General features: G+C 43.4%; 1 protein-coding gene across 2 annotated transcripts; it reads left to right on the top strand.

The window, feature by feature from the left end:
* The first annotated feature begins 12512 nt into the window (after positions 1 to 12512).
* Positions 12513 to 26621, top strand: b3gat1b (beta-1,3-glucuronyltransferase 1 (glucuronosyltransferase P) b). Of its 2 annotated transcripts, XM_062485450.1 has the most exons (6): positions 12513 to 12763; positions 17470 to 17724; positions 23609 to 23751; positions 24133 to 24644; positions 24796 to 25092; positions 25406 to 26621. In XM_062485450.1, exons 3-6 carry the CDS (start codon positions 23640 to 23642, stop codon positions 25490 to 25492), a joined length of 1008 nt encoding a protein of 335 aa, XP_062341434.1. In that variant the 5' UTR covers positions 12513 to 12763; positions 17470 to 17724; positions 23609 to 23639; the 3' UTR covers positions 25493 to 26621. The 2 variants fall into 2 exon arrangements, with proteins under 2 accessions (XP_062341434.1, XP_062341435.1); XM_062485451.1 differs by lacking the exons at positions 12513 to 12763; positions 17470 to 17724 and having other exon boundaries at positions 21343 to 23751.
* Positions 26622 to 26815: the final 194 nt, after the last annotated feature.

Raw genomic sequence — 26815 nt, 5'->3', positions numbered from 1 at the left:
TCTTTGCCCTCTCTCAGAGAGCACAAGCCCAGTGATGCCATGTCACTGACGGAGATGTGGATTCTACCAATACATACGGTTGGCGGTTCGACATCTTACGTGCCAAACAGCGTTGATTATTAATAGGATATGCAGCCAAGTTGGCTTTGTAGATAGTTGCCCATCTGGATGAATGGCACAAAGCTGCTGTCTTCCATCCAAAAGTGGTGGATGTCTAAATATAGTTTTTGATTTCAACGTAATTTAACTTAATTAATTAAACCAAAATACAGGCTTCTATTATTTAAAGTCACAGTGTGCTCATACTCCAGTGCATCATGTAATATTCAGTCTTCCGAGGTCTTTTTAAAATTCATAGACAACTGTAATCACCCATTAAATAATCCTCTGACAAGGGATACAAGCAGTATCATGCATGATTGCATACAAACACATTTCCTCTTTGACACACTATGCGTTGATTCGTGGGTTTCCTATTGGGTTTCTTTATTATATGGCATAAACCTTTTCTTGTATCTTACCTTCATGTTGGTTTCCTGTGTTTCTCCCACAATAAACACGTTGCCCATTTTAGGAACGGTACCCATCTGTGAGTGAATTAACAAGCCCATAATCTCACCTTAAGCCTACAAAGAACATTTGTTGTGTGGCCCAAAAGCTGCTGGGACCCTTTGAATAAATGCAAAGAAATTGCTAGGTTAGTACTCTCACAATCCCTGTTAGGGAAACCAGAAAGAAATAAGAAAACCAATTTTGTTATCAATGGCCCACAGCTCTATTGGCGAACATTCGTGTTGAGAAAAAAGAAAATCTGAAAATCACTAAATGATTTTCAGTACAAATATTCATGCAAGTAAGCAGAATATATCCATGCGTGTGTGTGTTTGTATGTGTGTATGTGTGTGGGGGGAGGTGTCAGGGAAGGTGGGAGGTCAAGTCAAGAACTGTTGGTGGTGAGTTTCTACAATTTCTCCCATCACTGGCTTCTGTCCTTGATAGCTCTTGAGCCTCTAAGGAGAACCCAATTAAGACAGGGCGACAACAGGGTAAGTAGACAGGCTATGATCTCCTCTCTGTGTTAGCACAGCATCTGAAGTGCTCTCTAATTGCATCTGTTGTGATGCGAAAAGACAAGGTTGAGGGTTAGCGCCAGATCTCATTACCACTGTTCAACGCTCGGCAGCAGTCATAATGTACCACAGTGGGTTGTGCATGGAAATGTACGGGATGCGTTCCGTTTCGTGGCATCAGCGGAACGCTGATGAATCATTAAGGCACTCGGATCATAAGGGTTTAAGTTGAATAAAGGAATAATAAAAACACTGAGGGGCCCTCATTTCTCATCTGAATGCTCCAAGGCAGACATTTTTGCTGATGTTGTTTTCTGTTTAGCATCAGCTTTCATCCTGAGTCCATGACAGATTGACATTTTCCTCATTCTAAAAGCTTTATTCCTGACAGGAGAGGCTTCATGATGTCTGTTTTAAACATCAAAATGACAACATGGATCAGTTTCCATGGATTTAACATGTATATGTCACATGGAATAAGTCAGGCGAGCTGACGAGATCCAGGTTTAAGCCTTGGATGGTGAACTCTGTGTTCCATTTAAGGTTGAACATTCATGTGGAGAAGTATCTGAAGTGTGCACTTCAGACACTTTACATATCCAGAGAACTCAGCTTGGTGCAGGGTACACAAACTGAGCAGGAAACCTTGTTTTTCTTGTTTAATATTTCCTTCTTCTTCTGTCAGGCACTGTCTGACAGAGTGTTCAAGTGTTCAGACACTTGTGGTAGGCAGCACACAAAAACACCATTTTGGATGGTTGAAGGTGTGCAAAATCTCCCAGAATGCCACTGTCTTGACATACACGTACAGCATTCTGTGTCACACTCCATATCACTAGTCACTGCAGCACCAGCCTGTTATCAAGTCATAGGATGCTTCCTGTTCTTCCGCATTACCATGTGAGTTCATTGTGTTCTGTTCATTGTAGTTTAACCTAAAGGTTTTACAAATGTGTCAGCCATGCCGAAACAGACAGGAAGCCAATCCAAGTTTTTCTCCAGTGAGATGTTTTATTTTATCTGCTTTATCTATAGTTCTGTTGCCAGGCAACTAAGTGGCTGCGCTGCTCTGGGGAGTGGTGGGGAAGGTGGGATTGGTGTGGCAGACAGTGTCAGGTAGATAATTACCACAGAGGAAGTGCTGGAGGAGGTAACGCAGGGGGAGGTCTCAGGAAGCCTTGCTACACCCCCTTCCCCCTCGACTGCTGTTTCACCCAATACCTCTGTCAACGAAATGACTCAACAACTGAATTAACCTTGTGTTTTAACACAAGCAAAAAGACATTTGCAGTTAATGTCTTTGGTGCCAGTGTGCCAGAACAGAGAATGCTGCTATCACAAGTCAAACTATGCCATGAGGAACAGGGTAAATGGGTTTTCTCTGGCAGCTGTTTGTTTCTCCTCCTAAGCCATAAAAATATGCTTAGTTACTAGGATAGGATAGTGTAGTGCCAGTGGGATATTAATTATATACGACTAAAACCTATAAAAGGTTTACATGACAGTGGTATTTTGGCCAATGTGTACAGAATTGAAACATGGACGTCTATGGAGATGTGTTTTGAGATTACAGCCCAAACGTGATGTTGGCTTACATTGTGTCTTAAATCATTCATATGAGTTGAACATCTTTAACACAATGTAAAGGTCACAACTTTCTAATGGAGCCAGATGGGTGAAAGACACGTTCATTAAAAGCAGCGCAAAAGAGGAAATCATTAATTGCTAACTTTGGCATCATATAATGAAAGAGAAGGTTGGTATAGGGAAGATTGCTCTGCTGTGGCACAGACTCAGTCCCACTGCTGAATGCCCAATGGGAGGGTGCCTGAACCGACACAGCACAGGTAGCCGACTGGACAGTCTATCCATCATGACCCACACTGCGGCTCCAACATGTCGAATAATAGATTGGACAGGAAGAGAAAAATGACAAGGATGTGGGGATGAGTCAGGGAGCATCATGACGGTGTAGATAGGACACTGGGTAATTACCCTCGCTATTTCACCATCGACTCACCAGTTGCAACAAAGCTGGGCCGGCAGGGGAGCCATGGGAGTGGAGGCAGTGTACGGCGGAATGAGCTCCAAATTTCAATTAATGCGTCTGATTCGACCCCCTGCTGTTGGAACTTGGCAGGCTATTACAACTTCCTTTTCCCCTCCTGCGCCTTCTTTCTTTTGAATGAACGAGTGCCCCCAAGGTTTCGAGACAGATTTCCTGCAGATCCAATTTCACCTGTGTGGAGCACTGTGTCATTCTGTCAGCAGAATTCCCCCCCGTTTTCACCCCTGGACTCGTTTCTCTTGTAATCAAGGTCTTGTTTGATGGATGGAGTGCTGCAGTCCTCAGACGTTATACATGTTTATGCATAAGACTAGCCTGCAAAGTGTAGCCTACATTCGAGAGGGTTTCAGTAGTGAGGAAGGTGTCTGTTTCTTTTTTCTGTGTGTGTGTGTGTGTGTGTGTGTGTGTTTCTGTGTAGGGACATTATTTCATATGAGCTTTCCTTCCCTCCTTGATACAAAAGCTTTCTGTCCTCTATTTGAGAACTTTTTGCTAGTGAGCGTCAAGGTTTATTCATTGTTTGTTAAGCAAGGGCAAAGAGCTGTAATTTCCATTAACAAAGGGTGGCCAACCGACCAGTGATAAGCTATATAAATATTGCCGCCAAAAAGAGCCAATAGACTGGAGGCTCAGAGTGAGTTGACCATTCAGACTACATATTGGTGTCCTCTTTGAAACTGATTTGGCATACAAGTTATTACAAGTCAGTGACTAGATTTTTGTAATAGAGCACAGGAAAAGTTAACCTGTGCTTAGGAATCATTGTTCTGCAAAATAAAGTTTAAGGTTAAAAGAGAAAGCGAGAGAGACAGAAAAAAGTGAAAGAGGGAGAAAGAGTGAGTGCTCCTTTCCTAAATAAACCATATTTATTCCGATTTTTTTTGTTGTAGTTTCACAGTTGTCTCACGGACTAATGGAAATGCATGCAAGTAGAACCCATTAGTTTAACTGTACTAAGTAGTCAGGTCAACTCCAATCCCCTCGACATCCTCTAAACCTCTCAGCTTCCATTCACCAGCACTGAAGTACCACAACTCCCCTCCAATCTCTCATCCCCTCCCCTCCCCCTGAAAAAGATGTATCATCTATCACACTTATCTATCCTCCAGGGCACTACTTGTTACGTGTGTCTGGTGCTTTGTAATAATTTGACCCCTTTTTGTCTCCCTTCCTGGGATGGATTTGAATAAATGAATGACACTGTTGATTAGAGACAACACAGAGACAACAGATCACACTTTGCTACCTCCTTGTCAACAGCTCAAGAAAGAGAGAATTCCGTAACCTCCTTGAGTGAGGCTCAGTTCACCATCCCAGGCAATCCTGTTGAACGCCCAGACAACGTTTTTCCACCCGTCTTCCCTCTGCTCATTCATCTAGAACATGGAGCAGTACAGAAAGTAGCTATACAATCATACTTTGGCCTTGCGTCATGAAGGTCTGAGGAGCCACAGCAGGATATGTTACGCATCAGAGACTGTTTACCAGGCGTTTTACCAGCTAATCACCTTTAAAACCCTCCTTAAAGATTTTCCTTCAGACCATTCTCTTTTAACCTATTCTACGGTTTATCATCAAGAGGTAATGGAGGTGAATCAGGTAACACCTGATTCAACAGACAGCCCCTGCTTTGTACCGCCATCTGCTTATGCCACAGATGGCCATTTGAGCTGTGTTTCCCAAGCCCAAGACGAGGCTAGTGCACAATCAATGGGGTCCACGGGGTGCAATGTGGTGGTGTCTTCCATCACAGATCATGACAGGTCATACAGTCACCTCTGGCAGGGACTCTGGCTTTCTGAAGATGGATGGGAAGGCAGAGAGTGTGTAAAAAAACATGTCCCAATGTGACACATGAGTGGGCAATGGAATGCTACCTTTCTCATGGATCTGAACAGTATTCCCCCAGGGCTGTCACTTTTCATGGAGACAATATCTAGTAGATATCCTCCCTCAGTCACCTGACTGTTCTCTCAATATACATGGAGCCGACCTATGAAAAATACACCAGGCTGATGGCAGGTTAAAAAAAAAAATCTAAAATAACATAGAAATTGTCCATACTTAGACTGTCTACAAGAATAGAATTTCTTCTCCATCTCTGGTTATGTTCCAAGGAAAGGCGTCCTCCACAGTCACGACTGCTTATCTTTCCAGGTTGATTCTCATGCCAAGCATCACACTGACTGCATATGAATGGGACAGATGATAATGAAGCAGTGGATCTAGGGACATACAAATTAACTTTGTGATAGATAAGAGCTCAAATTTACATAGCCTCTAGGCAGCCAGTCAAAGAATATCTGTATGCATTACTCATTGTGTGGAAGGGCATCAAATCCACCGATGGCTACAGTGCCAAGGGCAAAATTTACAAAGAGAAGCATTCCTGCCGAATTTGACATTGGCAGGGAGTTTCTGCATTTTGGCCTCTTGAGGGAACCTGACATGTTTTCTTGCTCTGGAGCTCACAAGAATGTATAGTATTGAAGTAGTTATCATGAGAGGAAAGATTCATGTGTCCTGTGTTTCTGAATGAAGACCAGAAAGTGCCGGACTTCTGTGAGAAAACGTGTGTGCATGTGTGGGTGTATGTGTGAGTGAATGTTAATATGATTGCCGACCCTGTCCTATGTACTGCCCTCCACATCTCCAGCGCATCCACTTTCTTGACCTTCTGCGCTCTATCTAAACTCTGAACTTAATGTGGTCAGGGCCCGCCCCATCCTGGATTTATAAAGAAATGACAAATCAAATATGACAAGGGGATGAAACCAACCCACTGCTTTTGAGAGCTGGTAAAGAAGTTAGTTGGCAAAGTCAGAAACAAGGCTTGTCCACGGAGCTGAGGGCTATTCTGTTTTTGCCATTTTCTTGCCTAATTCTAAACCTAAATACTCATGATCTAAAGCCACTTACACGTCTTCCAACATTCTCTTGAACTGAGATCAGAAAGAAAGGAAAGTGAGGAATCCAGAGAATGTACAGAAATGGACCGATTCACAAAAGCTAAAAGAACAAAAAGGACTGATCCAGTCAACATAAGACTACTGCTATTGTATGACCGTGTGTGTATAAATAGATATGATCAATACATCCTGCTTTGCAAGGCTGCTATGCAATACCATACTCTGACCTGTCCATGGTCCTGAATGTGCTGTTGTAGAACCGGCTGTTGTCCATGGTGCTGCTGTAGCTTTGCTTCCACACAAACTCTTCCAGAACAATCCTTAGTCTTTATCCATTGAATTCAAAGTTCACTTTTTAATAACCCTTTTTGACATTGAAATCCTTTTGGCACTGACATCTGTAATGCATAGCTTTATGCGGATGTCAGCTGCTCACCAGACATCCGTTGTTGATCACAGTGTAAAGTGAGAGGCGTGCTGACTAGAGGAGTCAGAGATGTCCAATAGCATTGAAGACAGCACCACAATGGGAGAAGCAGAAGGAGCGTTAAAATGTTATTGTGAGGCTGTGAGAGGAGATTCAGAAGGCAATCGTAACTAAAGTATGATTTCCATCCAGTAGCAAATCAGTCATTGTAGGATCACCTTTGTGGCTGCTGTTAAAAGTAATGACTTGTTTTCCTCCACTAGCTTGTGTGAGGAAGCATACCAAATACAGTGCAGCTTTAGGGGCACCCCGGTGGCACGCAGTATAAATGTTTGTACCATGTAAACAGAAGCCTGAGTTTATATCCAGCCTTGACCCTTTTCTGCATGTGTTTTCTCTCTCCCTGCCTTCCTAGTCACACTTCACTGAAAAGCTGTCCAACAAAGCATGAAAATGCCCCAAAATGTATCTTACATTTCTTTTACAGCAATTCTTTTTGAGCTATCGTCTGTGTAGTACAAAGTGACATTGACTTTCTGAAACACATTTTCTCTCACCTTGGAGATAATTCTGCAATATAAATATAACCATACCATGTGTTCACTTCTCACCTGAGACCCATCTACTACTATGTTTTATTGATATTTGAGTGGAGAGCTTCATATCCACCCCATTATGCAACCCCCTTCAGACTTCAATACGAGAGAATGATGGACAAAAATCCCATAATTTTTTTTTACCTCCGTTGTACTGTAAATGTCCATGTCAGAATAATGCATGGTTAACTAAATAGGTGAGGTGTATAACTTAAGGATTTGTTCAGCCCTTAGAGCTGTGCTCCTTCTTCTGGGTCAGTACATTATCATCACAGAGACCTGGGCTTAGGGTAAATCAATGCCAGAGTTCTTCACGGTTTTATTCACTGCTTTCTTACATTTCTCACGAGGATTTTTTTATATGGTAGAGAAATTGAGAAAGGTTTCGTTTAGTGGCAATAAATGAGCCTTCAAAAGTGTCACTCTTTTATTCAACATCTTATAACCTTGTTGAAAATATATTTCATATTTGCGTTAGAGGTATTGTTGCAACCTCTTAGATTAATCTCCTTTGTATCAACCTTTAAATGAAATCAGCATTTTAACACTACAAAAAGATTGATACCAAATCTACCATAGTCATAACTGCATTTAATCACATTCCTTAATTATTCGGTGATGACATGACAGTGTCCTTGAAGAACAGCCGCCCTACAATTTTCCAAAGCAAGATGTATTTTTATGATTTTCTGTAAGACCATCATTCCCCCATTTGGTACCCTTACCCTCAAAATGAAAGTGTTATTTGTCATGTCGACTTGTGCTGACTTAGAGCGATTGGTCTTGCAGGCAGACAGAGAAGAATGGATCTCATATGTGAGAGCTGGAGATAATCTAATTCCCTTTCAGAGACCCAGATGCTTATATCAGATCACCGACAAAAAATATGAACTGAGCTCGTTTCATCCAGCTCTGTGTGAAGGCACTCCAGGCTACAGGAATCACAACAGCAGTGAGATTTGTTTTGCCGTGACCCCAGGTGAGCTGTTAAGAAGACAGGCTTCTCATACCAGCTGACATATACCAATATACCCACAGACAAACAATACCAGCCCGGCATCATTACAATGGGAGGGATTGGTGTTGGTGATAGAGATGTTTTGCTGTGCTTTGTGTCTTCTTGCTAGCCTAATGAGACGGTGAAAGTGAGCCACTCTGGGGGGGTTCAATCTCGACACAGCAACAGCTGTGCCAGAAGAAGTCCATCCTGTTCTTTTATTAACTTTGGCTCGCATTGGACCATTGAACTGGCACTGATCAATACCAATGATTGTAGCCCAATATTGCTAATTTGCTCGAAAGACGAGACCGAGGTTCTTCTTCTATGGATCTTTAAGCCCTCAGAGAATAGGAGAAACCTCCATCCAGCCCTGGGCTGGTCTGGACTGCTGGCAGAGTTGATCTCATTCAGTTATCCTCCCATCGCTGACTTCACACGAAGCAGAGATCAATCCAGAAAGTTGCACAATGTTACAGTGCGAGACAGAGGCCCTGATCGACCCTGGCTCACCGAGTCTCTCTGGCAGAATTCAAAAAGCTGAGGGAAACCATACTGTAGCACTAGAATGTTCGACAGGGGAGGTTAAGGCTATGATGTTTTTCTGATATGCATACTGATGAAAGTAGAAGTAAGGACTGAGGAGTATAATGTATGAACCACATATAGAGCATTTATGTAGAATATAGGGAATTGTTTGGAATATAAATGTAGCAGAGGAAACCTTGACTGCAGTTGGTGTATATACAGTACATTGATTTCCTTCATGAGCAACTGGATCCTGAGGGATCGATTGTAAGGAGAACACTTCAAGCAGAACTCAGTAAGCTCTATGACCTCCTGTTTTGGTCATAGAAAAGCTACACCAGTGAAATAAATTGCAGGATCTTTTTAGATTTGCATTGATAATCCTAATGCTTTCCTTGTGCTGGTCAATAGTTACCTTATAGAGCATAATGAGGCTCATATCTTAGCAGATCGTGTTCTGAGACCCATTGCATTGAAACAAAAACAATATCCCTGATATCCCAAGCCCTGCAGCTGGGTAATTTGTCATGACAAACCATCAGACATAAATGAGGCTGGCCTGCCTTGGTTAAAGCATGTGTTGTGAGAGTTCTCTACATGAGCCCATCAGAGCATAATGATCAGATCTCCCTCGCTGTCATAAATTATCGGGGCATAATAATTTATTGTAGCCTGCCAAGGCAGCCTGATTGCACACTGTGGCTGCATGTGAAACACAGATTTTAACACGACTCACCGTGGAATAAATGTCATGTCCATATGGAGTCTTAAATTGAAAACCTTGAACGTCTGAAATACGTTTCATACATGGAGCGAAAGGTGTTTGTCTTTCATATGAGCAATAACTACCGCATGGGTGCATTGGTGACCCGAAAATAATTAAGAATCCCAAGTGAATATATCGTGAAAACAAGCGGTTGCAGCGTCTCCAAAGCGCGCTAGGTCAGACAGAAACATCGGTTAAAGCAGAGAGGAAGTGCTGGAGCACAAGCAGGGTGGTAATGACTGCAGGAGCTCTCAGGAGGTCTTGCTGAGAAGAAACGTTCAGTTAATTACTCCCATTATTTTCCCTGTCTCTTCGCAAGATAAAGGCCTTCTTGCTTGAGATCTCATTATTAAAGACTAGGCTGGTATCTCCGCCTGTCTTGTGGGAGGATATTGAAATGAGGTTCTCTTTTTTTGTTGTTGCTTTCACTGGAGACCTCCGTGCGTTGAGAGGGTGTGTGGCTTAAGAGGGCTGAGAGAGTTTTGAGTGACTGTCTCTCTGCTGTCAGCAGGGATGGTGAGTTCAGTGAGATGAGCAGGGCACCGTGTCCATGTCACAGTCACCTGCTTCACAAGTGTTTCTGTATTTGCTTCTCATCAATATACCTGCCATAACACATGAGGCATTATACCAATCAAAACAGGAGTATTGTTCGCAATCAAAACAAAGGATGCCATGTAACAGCTTCAGTATAGAGTCAGTCCTTGGGAATGTCAGCTCCTACTGTATATGTGAACTTTAGTAGGTTGAGGAGAACTAATGTAAAACTCCTCTGGAATCCTTTTCCTATTTTCCAACATTTTCAGTAATCCTCTGTCCTTTTCATTGTCTTTTCATTCCATAATTAGTACATCCTGAGCTAGGAGAAGGGTCAGAATGTACCCATATGCTCACACATATGTGGTCATGTGACACCCCCCTCACTGTTGTAATCATGTACTGTAGGTCTTGTTTTCTATAAAATATTCATTGTTCCAAATAAACACCCCTGCAGGTACCCTCACATTGCCAACAAGCTGCAACAACCATGATGCTTCCCTGCTATTCACAGTCTTTGAATAATGAAGAAGGCCATTTGGTTGGTCAATAATTCAAAACAAGTGTTATGACCCAAGCGGGTGAAACATCTAAAAGAGGACACAGGAGAAAATATAAATTGATTATAAGATTCATATACATTTAGCTTGGACTGACAGCTGTTAATCAGTAAAAAAAAGAAAAAGAAAGAAAATGAGAAATTATTTTAATTTAAACGCAAATAATGTATTTAATGATTAAAGTCAAATCAAGAATATCCTCTAAAGTGTAATTTGGGTTGGCTCACTGTTTCTAAAATGTACCCCCCTCTTTTCTCCATAATATGGAAGAAATTGATCAAACAAGCATCTTAAAGCGTTGCAGGTTCAAATGGGATTTTCTCATCTGCAAAATCACAGTAGTACGTATTAAACTTTGAGACATTGTGTTATGGGGTTGGTCGTTTTGGGTATATTGTGTGTGTCCATGTGAATGCACATTCATAAGCAACAGGAGATGGTTTGTGAAAACGTTTTTGTGTAACAGACTAGATGCTGCAACCATGAGTCTGTGGTTAGAATTCTTATATCCGGTTTACAAAACATAAAGACCAGAGACTCACCCTCTGAGCATACCAATTGAGCTTGAAAAGAGATTTGTTGGCTGGTTGGGAAGTGCCTTGCTTCAAGGCCCTTTGTGAAGGGTGAATTAACACACGCTGTAGGTTACCCCTGAGACAACCAGAGACAAAATACAACAGCATTCAGCTTGGCTGTGTCATTGATTCCTCAATTCAACTTTCATCTCTGTCTCATTCCGTCTCACAAACACACATATGGAACCAACTGCCCTTTAGTCTCCCATGGTAACAGGGAGGTAAATCTGGTGCATGATGGGTCTCCTATGAAGCCTTGGGTAGCAGCCAAATACTTTTAGAGGCAGTTGAAATAAACATGTGCTGCAGAAACACCTCCTACTGTGCCTACATCCAAATAATAAGATGTCAAACATTAGGATTTTGAGGTCATAAAAGTTAGTATATCTCAGCCATCATAGCAATAACAATCTGACCAAGTTTGGAGAAGAGGTGTCTCTGCTCCCAAACACTCCCAAGTGTCTGCTGCTGTTGTGGCAGGCTGAACAAAGTCTGCAAAGTAGACTCATTGTGTATGGCCTTGCCCTAATTATTCCTATAACCTCTCTGGAGACTCACTTCCAGGGGATCTGTGAGTATGTTGGCCCAAAACACTTACAAGATCCCTGGGTGCATTGACCTACTTGTGCTGTGAGCAGGCTGTTAAACTATCCACTATACTAAAAACATTCATTATCTTGGTAGCATCTTCACTGAAAGCATAAATAATATCTTAATTAGACCAAGGAAAGCTGATTTGCTTGTATATATAATAAACCACTGGCCCCCCAAAAGCAATTCTCCAAACCAACCTAAAGCTGACACGTCTCACCAGGACAGGCTTACTATGATATGTAAACATTAATTAGTTGTTGCTTCTTTTATCAAAGACAATTTACGTATTGGATGTTTGTCGTTTCACAACCACAACAATTCTGTGTGCAATGTGAACACGTTGAAATTATGTCTCACAAAAATTACTTTTTTTCTATTTTCCAATTACTTTGCTTGACATAATAGTCTCTCCTCAAGAGTATGTAAAGGTTAGGTTGGAATGTGTTTAACTACAGTGAACTGCCTTTTGCCTTTCCTTCAAATTCACTTCTTTCCCTATCTGATTGTCAATATTTATTACTGTAATGTGAGGCCACCCACCCTGCTCTGCGTGTGAATGGTACATGCCGGTAGCTAACACGTTTCTGCCAGGGGTGGGGGTCCTTGGTTCAGAGCAGAGACTCCTTCAGTCCCTTCTAAACACACTCACAGATGTCTCGCTCCGAGCTGTGTCTGCCTCCCTCTCTCTGCCAGGCTCAGCACCAGCACCAGCACTGACACAGAGGGAGAAAAGAAAGAGAGAGAGAGAGAGAGAGAGAGAGAGAGAGAGAGAGAGAGAGAGAGAGAGAGAGAGAGAGAGAGAGGGGGGGGGGGGGGGGGAAAGGGGGAGGGAGGATCTACTACAGAATACGCTGCCTTCACTATTCCCATAGCTACGTGCATGTGCACTGGAGCACGGAGTGAACACCGAGTATTTTCCATGCTCGTCTCCTCTAAGCTTTTTGTGTTTGGGGGGTTTGAACAGAAATGTCAGCTCTGGTGTGGGCATAGAGGGAAATGAAAGAACGCTTTGAGGCTATCTTGAAGAGAGGAAAGTGCTCAGAAAATGTTGTAAGTAAAGTGGATTTTATGGACTTTACAGCACTCCACACACATGTGGTCATGGGAAGGCTGTAAAACAGGACTCAACATATAAGGTACATTTTTTACTATATCTGTATTATGGATGTTTGTTCTGTGATTCTGATGTCTGTTCTAAACCACTTCAACACTTTGTTCTGTTGGTGGAGAGGACTGTACACGTATCAGGTGTTTGAGTTTCATCTATGAGGGTTTTCACTTTCTGAGGACACATCTGTGTTCAAGGGGGACACAGTCGTTCACATGTACACAGCGTTTCTGTTCCACACGAGAATGAGTTGAAATCAGTGCCATGCACAATGTATTTGCTTCCATAGAGTTACTTGTCTCTTTGTGTGTCAGTGTCTGAGGTTACAGTCAAATGATAGATTATGTGTAGTGCTGTGTGCAGCTGAAACACAACACCCCAAGCCATTCATTAGAGGTGATATGAAAGAAGATTGGTCATTGTTAAAACCGAGTACAAGCTACTGTGATCGATAAACCCTGCAATGATTGATCAGGTGAAAAAAGTAAATGAGAGAGCCCCAAATTTCTTTTCCACTGCACTGGTATGCTGGTGCAGTCTTAATCACCCTACTCTCTGTTCTCCTGACATGTAAGCCTTCAAATTAAAGCTGAAAGTCTCTGAAGGAAATATCTCTTGTACTATTAGCAGTGTCGCTGCCAGTACCACATGGAATTATGGCTGTTAAGGTTTGGTTGGGAATGAACAGTTCTACACTATGATATGACACCCCCCTGCACGTGTGTGTGTGTGTGTGTGTGTGTGTGTGTGTTTGTGTGTGCTGAGTCAGTTGGTTGAGATTGTTTCATTCTTAAAGTATTGGGTTAAAATAATATTAGGCATTAGGAATGACAAAGTGAAAAGAAACAAAGCAAACTGTAATAATATGAATTGTACTTTGTTTGCCTATTTGTAAAGATGCCCAGGAAGTCTCTAAATCAGGATCCATTTGTGGCAAGCAGCACTGTCACAATATAATGACCCTACATTCCTGAACATAGCATTGTGTTTTGAGCTGCTATTTTATATACTTAATAAAATGTATAGAATTAATGAGAGGTAAGTGAGGCAAAGGGAGGTTTGACATCAAGTAGCCTAATTTAGTGGCTGCTGAGGATTCAAAGCAAGTGTCTTTGATTCAGAGATTCTTTTGCTGAAGTTGAAAGTCCAGAGATCTGAGGATGATCTCCGAATATCTTGCCACCAGTGATGGAAGCACAGTATGGGCAGATCAATGCTCCAAAACAGTTCTGTCATTATAACAGTCTCGGGGAAGAGCGTTTGAAGAGCATTGCTTACCGTCCAGCCTCCTAATCTGCCCCCCCCCAACACACACACTAATATATTTAGACTATGTGTCTTCCATAGAGGGTAGTCTCATCATGCTGCGCATGGCATGGGGAATCGCTTTAGGCCATCTAGGCTTCAATGTCACCCACCCCTCCTTATGTTCCATGTGGCTGGTAGAAATCACTCTTCAAAAGCAGAATTCAGAGACTCTCCTCAGGGACAACTCTTTCGGTGAATATAGCTGTGCACTGACAGCTGATTTCATTAGTGTGAAGGTGACGCCACAGCAATTGTTGAATCACTTCAACTTATCTTGATAACCAATCGTTGCATGACAGCTTACACAAACCCTCAGCTGTCATGATGTTAGTTACACACTTCCATGGTGGGGGTGGGCTCTAGTCAACCTTGGTGTTGTCACCTTAATGCCAAGCTTTGATCCTGATGACATTCAATATAAGCTCACATGCACTTCAGTATTGATTCGTAGCCCCAGGCCAGGTAACACTGCCCCCAGCCTCTGTTTATTATTGCTGAGTTCATACAGTATGTTCAAAAGTGTGTGTATGTGTGTGTGTGCGCACGTGCGTGTGTGTGTGTATATGCATGTGTACATGCATTTGTGCATGCGCATGGAGCCTGCCAGATCTTGGTGAGGGAAAATAAATGTTTGCACGGGATGATTGTGTTTGTATGGGAATACATCTTCTCTCCAGCATTCACTGTGCTACCAACAATCTGGGAGAGGACAGGTTGATAAATAATGTGTTTGTATCTTTAATGACCAGTTTTCACACTTGGATTGGAAATGTTTCATTTCCGAATTGTGCTTTTGCACAAGTGGAATATTTATAATATATACCGGTAATTGTACACAGAATTGATCTAATATGTAAACAGTTGATTCAAATTCAAGTCTTTCAAATTGTCGTATGGTAAAAAATGCTGACTAGATTAGTCTTAGTATGCCATGTATTTAGCTGTTTCACTGATATCAGGGCACAGTGTGATATCACATCAGCAAGGAATCACAGGTACAGAAATGGGAGAACATGCCCATGAATGAACAGTATTGTTGATTACAGGAATGTAGAGTCGAAATAGTTTAGAGCTAAGCGCTTCGTTGCCATAGAGCTACCAGTGTCATTGTTTCCTAGGTCCTTGAAGCACATTTTGCATTTCAATCCCTTGAGGAAATGATGAGAAGTTTACTCACCAAGGACTGACAATAAGATGGGGAATTTGGATTCAATTTTGATTATCAATAGCCAGTTATATTTAAGAGTTACACAGTGCAGGGTATCAGACTACAGCACCATGCATAATCCCCTATCCCAACAATGCTCTGTTGGTGCAATTGAACCAGACGTTAGAAGAATTTCCACTCTGTAACACTAATTGACATTTTTACAGTTTTATTCCTTACACTTTTATTTGCAGCTTTATCAATTTATAGGTACGACGGCAGATTATGAATATTATGGTTTAGGTCGGACACCGACACCACTCCCACAACAGCACACCCATTCCCAGAACCTCGTCTCTCTCCCTATGTCTTTCTCTCTTTCGGTCGAGAAGTGTGTTCCCTCTGTTGCCATAGCAACGGTCGTTAAGCATGGTCGTGGGAGTTCAGAGTCATCGAGCACAAGTCTGTTTCTTTGTCTGTCTGTGGCCTGCTTTGTCACATCTATACGGGCTGATAATAAGTCCCAGAGCAACAGAGGAAACAGGCCGATCCCAGTCAAACTACTGAAAAACTGTCTGACGAAAAGATGTTAACCTAATGAATGATGTTCATGTGGCTTTTTTCTGGTGCTATTTACTGTCATCTCGTGTGTTTCATCTGACAGTGGTCATGTGTGCACTCTGGCCATTCTGCTTCTGGGTAATAATGCAGGCATGTGAATGAAAAGGAATTTATCAGTTGAGGATTTAAGATGGAATATATTATATTGTTTTGTAGTCAGGAGGCGAGAACCCCCCCCCCCCCCCCCCCCGCTTTGAGCAGATAAGTGATTGGCATTTGTATACTATGCAAATGACTTGTGTTTTGCGAGCCACTTTCCTTCCGAATGACACAAATCATAGGTTGTTGACGGGGTTCAGTCTTTAGAGATGTAGAATGGATTGCCGATGTGATTAGGGTCAGTGTGGAAAGCTTGAGGATGAGGATGATGTCTGGCCCCCTCCGACTTTCTTTCACAATGGGAGACATCAGAGGAGATACAGAGGGGAAGTAGGTGATCATGGCTCTGGCAGGAATGAACATAAGTCAAAAGCCAGAGCAGTAAAATGCCAATGCTTCCACCTCACTTACAACACAATGTTCAAAAGTAGCGTCGTTGCCGGACCCAAAGAATAACTGGAGGCTACAGCATTTGGAACTTGACAACCCCTCAATGAGCAGGTGCTTGTATTTCTTGGTTTGGTGCACCTGACATGATTCCTTGTAACCTGTGAGATCAGCCTTGTCAAGGGTGAATGGATGTCTGGAGGTGTGTTCTCTTCACCGACAGATTCCCATCAAACAGAAACGGCAGCGCACGACTCGTCAAGAGATTCATGTCAGTTTCAGCAGTCCAATTAAAATAGCTCATGTGATTTCCAGTGTCACATCATTCATTTGGTTGACAGGTTCTGAGTATTTCTGTCTTGTCTTGATCTTTGCAAAAGTTGTCATCTGGTACAGTGAAGCTGGTATGGTAGTTACTCATCCATAATGTGTTCAGTTGATGGCGTTTGTGTTTCATTCCAAATATTCAGTTCCAGAGATGTGTATCTGTAGATTGATTCAGCCTCTCCCATACGGTAACACAGTACCTCTGATCTCCTCTGTTCTAATCTTTCAAAGGACAGCAAGGTCACACACACACAGACATCCAAAACACCTTCTGTAAGCACAATTCAAGATTCAGTTTGACCAATGTCAGAAGAATTTTCCAATATCAGCACGTAATTTGATCCCATCGATTTTAAGAATTATTGATGTGTAATGAGTTTTACTTTCATAGTCTATTCCCCCTCTGTGAAATTCCTGTGAGTTGGAAGCATATTTTTATCACGTCAAGTATGTGACTGTTCAGGAAGTCCGTTCAGAATGTGGTCCTTTGTCAGGAAATGAAAGGACATGAAGAAGTGGCACTACTGTCTGACTGACTGGACCATGTGACACGCTGCTTATGGCGCAGCGAAACGACCCAGGGACATCATGCATCGTTCTCTCCATTTGTCAAACCCAGATTCATCCCCGAGCTACATTCCACTGGGAGGGGCTGGAACATTTTTGATGTGATTTATTCCATTGTCCCTGGTCCCCCATCCCTCGTCATCCCCCCCTTCCCCCCCACCCCCCGCCCCCCACTCCTCCATCTCCTCTCTCTCCGTCAGCTTTGACAATCCCGGCCTTTGTTTTAGCGAATGAGAAGCAGCATTCTTCCAGAGCGATGACCTCCTCTGTCTCCACAGGGGCTGACACTGAGGACGTGACCCTGCCCACCCTGCCCGTGGATTGGCCAGTGCCCGGACGTTGTGTCCAGAGCAGGCAGCAGCCTGTCTAGTCCTCCTCAGTGGGCTGACCACTCTGCCCTGTTCACTGGTGAGGAGGATGCAGACCTGATGGACCTCTGTGACCGGGAGCGGTAACACAACAAACACATCATCACAACAACAACAAAAGACTTGGACTTTTGGACTCTGCATGGGAAGAGTGGAGGACCCTGTGTGAGTACAGTGTGCTGTATACATTCATGGCTGCTCTGAAGTCCAGGTTTTCTGGCAGGGCCTGAACCTAGTATGTATCCTATCTAGTATCCCAAACCCTCTGTCGCGTAAAAGTAGTGTAAGGCTAAAATTATTTAATTGTATTAAAGTATACAATTAGACTTCAGAGTGAAGCCAAAGGCATCAGTACAATAAAAGAACAGACCATGCATTCATAACACAACACATAGCTAAGTAACTCAACTACAGAGCAATCAAAAACAGTTCAAATTAGCCCCAGGTCAAGGTCTTTCCAAACTTTATGTCTGAACAGAGATCAACTCTGTCGTGATCGTGGTTCTCTGTGGCCCGATGAAGATTATAATAATAATGACAGCTGTCTATCGTGACTAGACTGACTAGCAGGCATAGGTTTGATGAAATAATGATAGACATCATTAGGATTTGACTGGCTTTGACGAGGGTTAATCCTGGATGAGAGAAAGCTTTTTTCTGTCTAAGCAGATTCATCTTTATTATAGAGGGGACAAGTGCAGATGTGTTTGGGTATGGCTGTACAGTTCAACAGCACGGTAATCCTCTTGACTACTCTGACACTAGGCCTCCCCAGAGCCCAGTTGAGGTGCAGGGAGAGTATGTCTCTGAGTTCTCAACTACTTTCTTAGCAATTATAACAGCTATCTGTCCTCCTCCCACCACACTGATAGGTTGATACCTATGTGGACCCAATGCAATCTAACGTGACGGTTATTAGAACAGACTACATTCGGATGGATCTCCCTACGGAGGCGGGATTTAACAGACCCTGACTGAGAGGTCGGCTACGAGAGGGCTAGCTATTTATAGTTGTGGTGAGCCGTGCGCTTCATGAAATACATGGTAAGGAGCTTTCAATCTTTCTAAGTGCTAAATGTGCCCTGACAGTCTGGTCTTTTTCCCGCTCTCCTGGCCTCTGATCTAGTCTGGCTGTTTCGGTCGTGACTGGAGGATGGACTGGGCTCAGGGCAGCCGGTCTGATGCACACACACTCTGCCTCCCGTGACACCTGTCACGGGCGCCACCCATGCCCGACTGTCGATGACGTTAGTCCGATTGGTTTGGTTTGCATTCATCGGAACATCCCTGTCGTTGTGGTGATCGACACTGCCGCTCTTCCTTTGCGATTCTCAGTGTTCTCAGATGTGCACTCGGATGTTTTGTGGATGGGGTCTCTCCATGCCTTTGTCATACAGCAGAGACTTTAGAACATGCAGCACCAGCATGATGACACTTAGTGCTTTCTGTGCTTTATTGCACTCTCATTACAGTTTACTGTACATTCATCTTATACTGTAAGCTAAAGATTGTTCTGGCACTAGTGGTGAGGCATGAGAGGCTCTAGTAAATATATGGAAATGGATTTCTCTTTTTATGATTATTTCTTTTGCCCAGGGGTCCCATTTTGCCACATCTATTGATGATAGGAATTTGACTTCATGGCTCAGAGCCTGCATATAGAATTCACATACAGTGCAATTCACAGCTGACCTAATATGCTTGGATGTGCTGCCTGGATGTGCTGTGTGTGTCCGATGGATCAAAATAAACAGATTAATTTGTGACTTTAGTATGTATGAGTTACACTGAAATAAATATGCCAAGCCATTCCCCATCTTAGAAATCTCATCTTATTTTATGTATCTGAAAATCATTCCATTTGGTGAGGTGGGAAATGAGTGCTCCGGGGGCAAGAATCAATCTGGGCATTTCAATTGGATGTCAGGGTTCAGGTGATGGTAAAGCTCTTTGGTAACCTATACCCAGGCTTCCACGCAGAAGTAATTTTTCCAAAGAGGTTGCAGTATTTGGTGAGCACAGCAACAGACTAAAGGTTAGTGAAGAAATTGACAGCTGTTATGTGACATACAACACTTTATATAAATAACCATGTGAAGTAAATATATGGTAGTTCAGTCTTCGCAAGTCTAAAGGAAAATATATTGTATAATCTAAGGCCCCGACTAGAACAATGGCTAGGTGATAGGAATTAACAGGCAGCAACAAGTGTTAGTTTGAGACTGATGACTTGAAACAGAGAAATAGTGTGGCCGTCCTGTGGTAGGAAAGAATCCTTTTTGTTGCTTTTCTAGGTCTCTGTAAATCGATGGCATTGTTCTTGATTTATGAGTCTCTTGTCTGTGTTTGTGCATTCTCAGCTGATGCAGTTTGATTAAAAGGCCCGCAAATGTTTAGACAACCCACTCAGCCCACCGGAGTTTATGGCTGGACTGCTTAATTGGAACCATTTCCACATGTAATGCTGCATCCCTAGTGGTGCCCATTAGTTGGTCGTCCTGCTTCCTCTAGTGCGGTTAATGGTTTGGTTCCTGTCCAGCTTTCTGTGTGTGTGTGTTTGTGTGTTTGTGTATGTTTGTGTGGGTGTGTGTTTGTGTGGGTGTGTTTGTGTGGATGTGTGTGTGTTTGTGTGGGTGTGTGTGTTTGTGTGGGTGTGTATGTGTGTGCGTGCCCTAGTATTGGGTCTTTCTGTGACGCCTCAGTCACCACAGAGCTTGGTTCTGTCAGTCCCCTAAATAAATGGCACAAACAGAGCACAAACTCCAGCGCTGCCAAGTCCAAACAAGAGCTACAGCTGCCAAGCTTTCGATAAAGTTTTAATGATCTTCATCATGCAAATCATCCAATGAGAAATCAGGGATGATGATCTGTCACATACGATTCAATTTACCAACCCAAATGAGTAACATCATACAGTACATACAATCTATATAGGAAGACTTCTAACCTTAAAACATCAAGGAAGTGAGCACATGGCAGCACTTCATGATGCAAGCCAGAACTCATCTTCATTAACATACTGATACCTTCTCTGGCCAGTTGCCATGGAGGAGAGGAGAAATTCTTGAATTTCAAAGGCATGTGACACTTTGAAGTCAAACGGGAGATGATCTCTATGTGCTTGCTGTTGAGTAGGGAAAGCCAACTTTCTAGCATATAATTGAGTCCATGCTCATTAATCCATGGCTCCAACCACCCGAGATGCACTATGTAGACAGAGTATTTATACAAAAGGATTGTGTGAGACTCAACTCACATCTTCGCCAGAAATACCAGATATCTTAGTGATCATGCATGAGAGCACATGTTTCCTGATGGACAGCACTGAAAATATACATTTGACCCATTATTTATTAAGCAGAAGTTTTTCTCCAAAGGGATAGAAAAAAAGCTGTGCTTGTGGTCAGAACAGCAAATAATCAAGTGTCATAAGTCCATAGTTCTAACAGTATTTCAGTGGTTAATGCCAAAGAAAGGTCTATATTGACATGTTTGGAAATGTTGAGTGTTCTTTCATTTCAATGCTCTCTAATATCTTTGGCCATTTTCATTGAAAATCTTGTCTCCAAAAAGCAACAAGCCTTTGAAAGATTGGTTAAAGAAATACAGAATATATTAGTCCCGGTTGCGCTTTTGATTGTGTTATCTCCACACACAGCCAGTCTGAGTGTGTGTGCATCCTTCTGGGAGGCTTATGGATTGAATAATACACAGCTACTGGCTGATTTGTGGGCTATTGTGTTGCAGTGGCATTTACTGCAGAGGTATTGTCCCTGGAGTCCCATTCTGCTGTTGACAGTTTTCAGTCTCCAAGGATGAACATAGGCGGCTCAAAAAGCCGTCGTTCAACATTTCGGTTCACTTCGTGATGTGTCTGTTCACGTTCTTGGCGGCTACGAGCAGAGGAAGAAACACTGGATCAAAGCATTATATTTTATTACACCACCAATAAGACCACGGTACGATTACACAAGATTCCATAGAATATCAGGCCGGGAGAACCGTAGTTTCCAATAAACACTGATTTACCTGCATGGTAATCGTGTTCTGCATAATGTAGGCTGTAATAATTATTTGCATGAGGGAGCTGTATTTTTTTGCATAATAATGTGCTTTGAATAATGTGCTTATGAGCTGTCCTATACAGTGGATCAGTAACCCACACTGGGTTACACTGATGGACACTTATATATGAGTCTCACAGCAAACAGTAGACTGCTGGGAGGCTGAGGGTCTGTGATTGGAACAGCTTTCCTCTCCATTGTAGAGTAACTGCTGGTAGCCTGAAGCTTCCTGTGGCTTTCTTTTGTCTGCATGCCAGTATAGAAAGTACTCTCCTTGAACTGACCAGATGGATCCGTCTACAACGCAGGACATGCAGTGTTCCGTTTATTACAGCACTGGCCTGCAGGTGCAGCATAATTGTGAAATAAGTCATATGGACTGGGGGTTCTAAATTACTGATTGCTACAATATTCTGCATTGTCATTACCTTGCCAATATTAATGGCACCTCATTAACACAGCAACCCCATTAAGACCGGCATGATGGGATAATTACCCACCATGCCAATGGATCTTTTACACCGGGGTTTGCATCCTCTAATCAAGGATTAATTATACCTTAGTGGCTGTGATTAATGAGAAGACAATTGGTCTTGATCCCATGCTAAAGGTGAAGTAGGTGATTAGCTGTGCTCTGCATTACTTCTTTCCACTGGTCAGAGACATCTACTGAATGTGGCGTGGAAGGCAGAATCAATGTCATGTTGTGGTTCCAGCAATCAACCAGCTCTGAGCTCATTGGATGAGTTTGATTGTTGAGTTTGTTTATCGCTTGTGTTTCACTCCGGGAGCCCAGCAATCTCCTGCAGTGGTTCAGGCACCTTTTTCTGGTGTCACAAAAGACGCTGGAAATCAGCAAGTCAAACCTACACTTGATTCAAATCAAACATGCTCTAACTACGTCAACAGCGAAGGAATAGTCACAGGTTTAAATCATTTATATTTACCACCATAGCCCTAACTCTTATGAAGGTAAATCAGAAAACATACCACATCTTCTGGCTGGTTGCACCTGTGGAGTCGACTAGCAGGTCATGTGTTATGCCTCTGCGGATTTGAAAGCTTTGTGTCATCACCTCGCCTGCAGTGAACCTTTAGATCGCTTTGGGCTTCATGATATCTGCTTCAGGCTGTTTTTTTGTGACAGGTGTAGTCCACATTCACAGTTTGCGATTCAACCCAACATTATGGACTCCAAACACTCTTTTACAGCCTACTGTCACAGACCCATTGCCTTAGATCACATGCAAACAGAGGAATTTTGTTGTGTTTCAGATTGCTTTTTCATGAGGCGATGAAAGGACCGCTCGCAGCCCTTCCTGACCTATTTTCGGGTGTGTAGTGGCTCCACTGGGGGCAGAGGGATCGTAAATCGCAAATGTTTTTCTGCAGAGCTGACCCTGTGAGCCAGATCCTTGTATGGTGATTCAAGCTGACTTTTCATGGTGGCACAAAGATGGTTCATTAGAAGGCTGCTTTTCTACTTCCTGGGCCAGCTCATCATGTCACTGGCTGAGGGGGGGATGCACTGTCTTGTATTGTATAAAGCCTTTTAGAAAGTCAGGGATCACCCTCACTCTCTCGAGTGTTGACTCTATACTGGAGACGTCTTTCAGCAAGTGTTAAAGTTGCAACTTGTTGTCTTTGAACTGTTAATAAGCTGCTAATAACATCCATGAATAAATATAAATGTCCTCAACCTTGATCATACAATAGACTCAGTTCAACACAAGAGCTGAGTGTTTCGATTGATCTCTATGTTCTGACAAATGACTTTACTGTTGGGTACACGGTGAACTTAATCAAACACCTCCTTCGTACCAACGGTTAAAATACAGCGGCAGGGAGAAACTGCATGTATTATTAGCACAAACCCACTTCCTGTATTTTAGCAAAGGGTTTTCAAGTTAACATCTCCATTTTAGCTTTTGTATTGAGTGGCGTTCAGTCTGACCTTGAAGCACCCTCTGTGATGTGTGCCGCAGGTAATGACGTGGCTCAGGTCCGACCCCGGAGATGCCGAAGAGACGGGACATATTAGCCATCGTGTTGATCGTGTTGCCTTGGACTCTACTGATCACCGTCTGGCACCAGAGTACCATCGCCCCCCTGCTGGCTGCTCGAAAGGGTAATGGCCATTTTTGGGAGCTTCTTGTGAGAATTCATGGTTTCACAAAAATCTGCTAGCCAGATCCAGACTATTTCATAAAAAACAATTTTTTGGAACATCTATCACCAATTGCATCTTGCCAACCGTGCATTCTTTCAGATACCGAAAGTGTAGAACTGCAGTTTTGAAAATCTCAAATGCCAACAACCCATTGCTGAGCCATGATGGATGGATAACTTAATATTAAATCTATTTGGGGGCAAGCCTTCAGTCAATGATGGATTTCTTATATTTACATTTCATATAGCAGCTAAACTCATTTGACTCATCTAGAAGACAAAACATTCTGAAGAATAAGTGGGTTTTGCAGCAATGACATCATGTTCTTCCCTGCCTTAGATGACAGACATGAGAGTCGGCGAGACTCTCGGAACACCTTCGGCCTTAGGGAGCCCTGCTCCATGGAGAACCGAGACATTGTGGAAGTTGTCCGCACAGAGTACGTCTACAGCCGGCCTCCGCCCTGGTCCGACGTGCTGCCCACCATCCACATCATCACCCCCACCTACAGCCGACCCGTCCAGAAGGCGGAGCTCACCCGGCTGGCCAACACCTTCCTCCACGTCCCCAACCTGCACTGGATCCTGGTGGAGGACTCCCAGAGGAGGACGCCCCTGGTCACCCGGCTCCTCCGGGACACAGGGCTCAACTACACCCACCTCAACGTGGAGACCCCCAGGAACTATAAGCTGCGTGGGGACATGAGAGACCCGCGGATCCCCCGGGGAACCATGCAGAGGAACCTGGCGCTGCGCTGGCTCCGGGAGACGTTCAGCGTCAACAGCAGTCAAGCTGGCATCGTCTACTTTGCAGACGACGACAACACCTACAGCCTGGAGCTGTTTGAGGAGGTGAGGTGTCGCGCGCATTCCCGCTCCTCATCGTCAACCCCTAGATAGGCGCTATTTGTACTTTGCATTGAAGTGCGAAATGAAGAACATGAAAAAAAAATTGAAATGTTGTTCTCAGTGAAGTAGCTCATGCTCTCTGTCTCCATTCTAGATGCGTTCGACCAAAAAGGTGTCGGTGTGGCCTGTGGCCTTCGTAGGAGGCCTGCGCTACGAGTCCCCTAAAGTCAACACCCTGGGGAAAGTGTACGGTTGGAAGACTGTATTTGACCCACACCGGCCCTTCGCCATCGACATGGCTGGCTTTGCGGTCAACCTGCAGCTTATTCTGTATAAGCCTCAGGCCTACTTCAAGTTGCGAGGAGTAAAGGGAGGCTACCAGGAGAGCAGCTTACTGAGGGAACTGGTCACACTCAATGACCTGGAGCCCAAGGCTGCTAATTGCACTAAGGTGAGGATGTTTTTTTGGGGGGTGTTAATTTTGAGAAGCAAAAATATACAGGTATTTCACGATCTTTCTTGATTAGTTCAGTCTAGAGACTGTGAGCATATGACTCTGGGAACATGCAGTACACTTGTAACATACTATATGCAGCCTTAAAATAACACTTCCTGAAACTTAACAGCTGTAGTGTTCAGAATGGAGTGCCAATTCAATTGAAGCCTAACACATCTTTAACTTGCTCTCTGAGTGTGAGTGTAATAGTGACTGAGAAATGCATTTAAGCAGAACAATCCTCTAATGTCCTCTCTGTTTTGAGCAGGTACTTGTATGGCACACGAGGACAGAGAAGCCTGTTCTGGTGAATGAAGGCAAGAAAGGATTCACTGACTCCAATGTAGAGATATGATACTTGGTCTGATACCAGGTGATGAAAGAGATATGTAAATGACTCTGACCCCCTGGAGGGCTGCGGAGGGCCGACACGCTCTCCTAGGCCCCCCAGGGACTTGACATGAACCTGGAAACCTACTGTAGAATCGAAGCTTGTCCTGCTGAATATGTATTGCACATTTGTTATTCAAAATGTAAGAATACTGGATAGAACATGTGTTCGCTGCCCACTAAGCACACTGGCTTTTCAGGTACCTCCTCTGGCTGGGACAGTGGAGTATTCTGTATTCTGGCTGAGTGAGGGAGTCAGTGGTGCTTGTACTGTACAGTTCTTTAGGTCCACCCCTGGCTGCTATGGTAACAGTTCTAAAAGGGGAGCCAACCAGTCCACAAATACAGTACTGTAGCACACAGCCTCAAACACGGGCATCAAATATCAAAGCACAAAGTCACAGAGGAGAGCAATATTCAGCTGAGCGCATTGGCGCCCTGATGACAGGAAGGCTGCCAAGATGAGCTGGCCAGAGAGCAAAGAGAGAACAAGTCAGGCAATGCAGAGCGCAGGACTCATAGACGCTGGATCCAATAGGAAGCATCCTCCAACCAGCCAAAACAAGCCAACCATCCCATCAGTGTTCTCGAACCACACATTGGACCAATCAGTGGCCTGGTGGTCTCTCCTCTCTGTAGGGGGAGCTGGCCCCGGTTGTCCAGGCCTGGCCTGTTGTGGGGTGTGAAGCAGGAAAGAAGAATGGGGGCCTTGTCTGGCGGGGATCAGCAGTGACTGACAGACTGGTCAGGGAGGACATGAACCCATCCCGTGTTCACTGTAAAACACTGAGCTATTCAGACAGCGCCCTCAACTTCATTGCAAATGAGACACACGCATGCAGACACTCAAATGCAGACACACACACACACACGTACACACAAAGCAGGGAGAAAAATAGCTAGTCTAACACTACGTTACTGTAATCAGAGCTTCATTTTTTCCCTTCCATTCGTATGCACACATTTCCTGATCATGCAACACTACTGATTTTGTTTCAGCACTTTCATGTTCAGATCAGGGTCTTCTGTACAGATTACAGTATATATCACAGAGTTCTCCAACAGAAATTATTGATCTTTAAAGGTATGTGACACTGCTGAATTTAATTGTAGTGTTAGTTACTGAAGTATTATATCACAATGGACAAAGCATTGTGTAGTCACTGGACATCGGCCAACTAAGATTCTTCTTTGATTTCCATGTTTCCATTTTCTTTCAAATGTGGTGCCAAGGGGCCATTATACACTTTTTGATTGGATATTCAAAGGTTACTGTAAGTTGTCAAAG

This window comes from Osmerus eperlanus, chromosome 19 (genome assembly GCF_963692335.1).
Source record: "Osmerus eperlanus chromosome 19, fOsmEpe2.1, whole genome shotgun sequence".
Classification (NCBI taxonomy): Eukaryota; Metazoa; Chordata; class Actinopteri; order Osmeriformes; family Osmeridae; genus Osmerus; species Osmerus eperlanus.
The sequence above is the reverse complement of the archived record's forward strand: the minus strand, read 5'-3'. Positions and strand labels throughout refer to the sequence as shown.

What these genes read in the sequence shown, in the direction of transcription:
- b3gat1b (XM_062485450.1), top strand. Translation starts at nt 23,640, where the DNA reads ATGCCGAAGAGACGGGACATATTAGCCATCGTGTTGATCGTGTTGCCT. An exon ending in CCTGCTGGCTGCTCGAAAGG is followed by an intron (nt 23,752 to 24,132) that starts GTAATGGCCATT and finishes TCCCTGCCTTAG; the next exon opens with ATGACAGACATGAGAGTCGG. An exon ending in GCCTGGAGCTGTTTGAGGAG is followed by an intron (nt 24,645 to 24,795) that starts GTGAGGTGTCGC and finishes TCTCCATTCTAG; the next exon opens with ATGCGTTCGACCAAAAAGGT.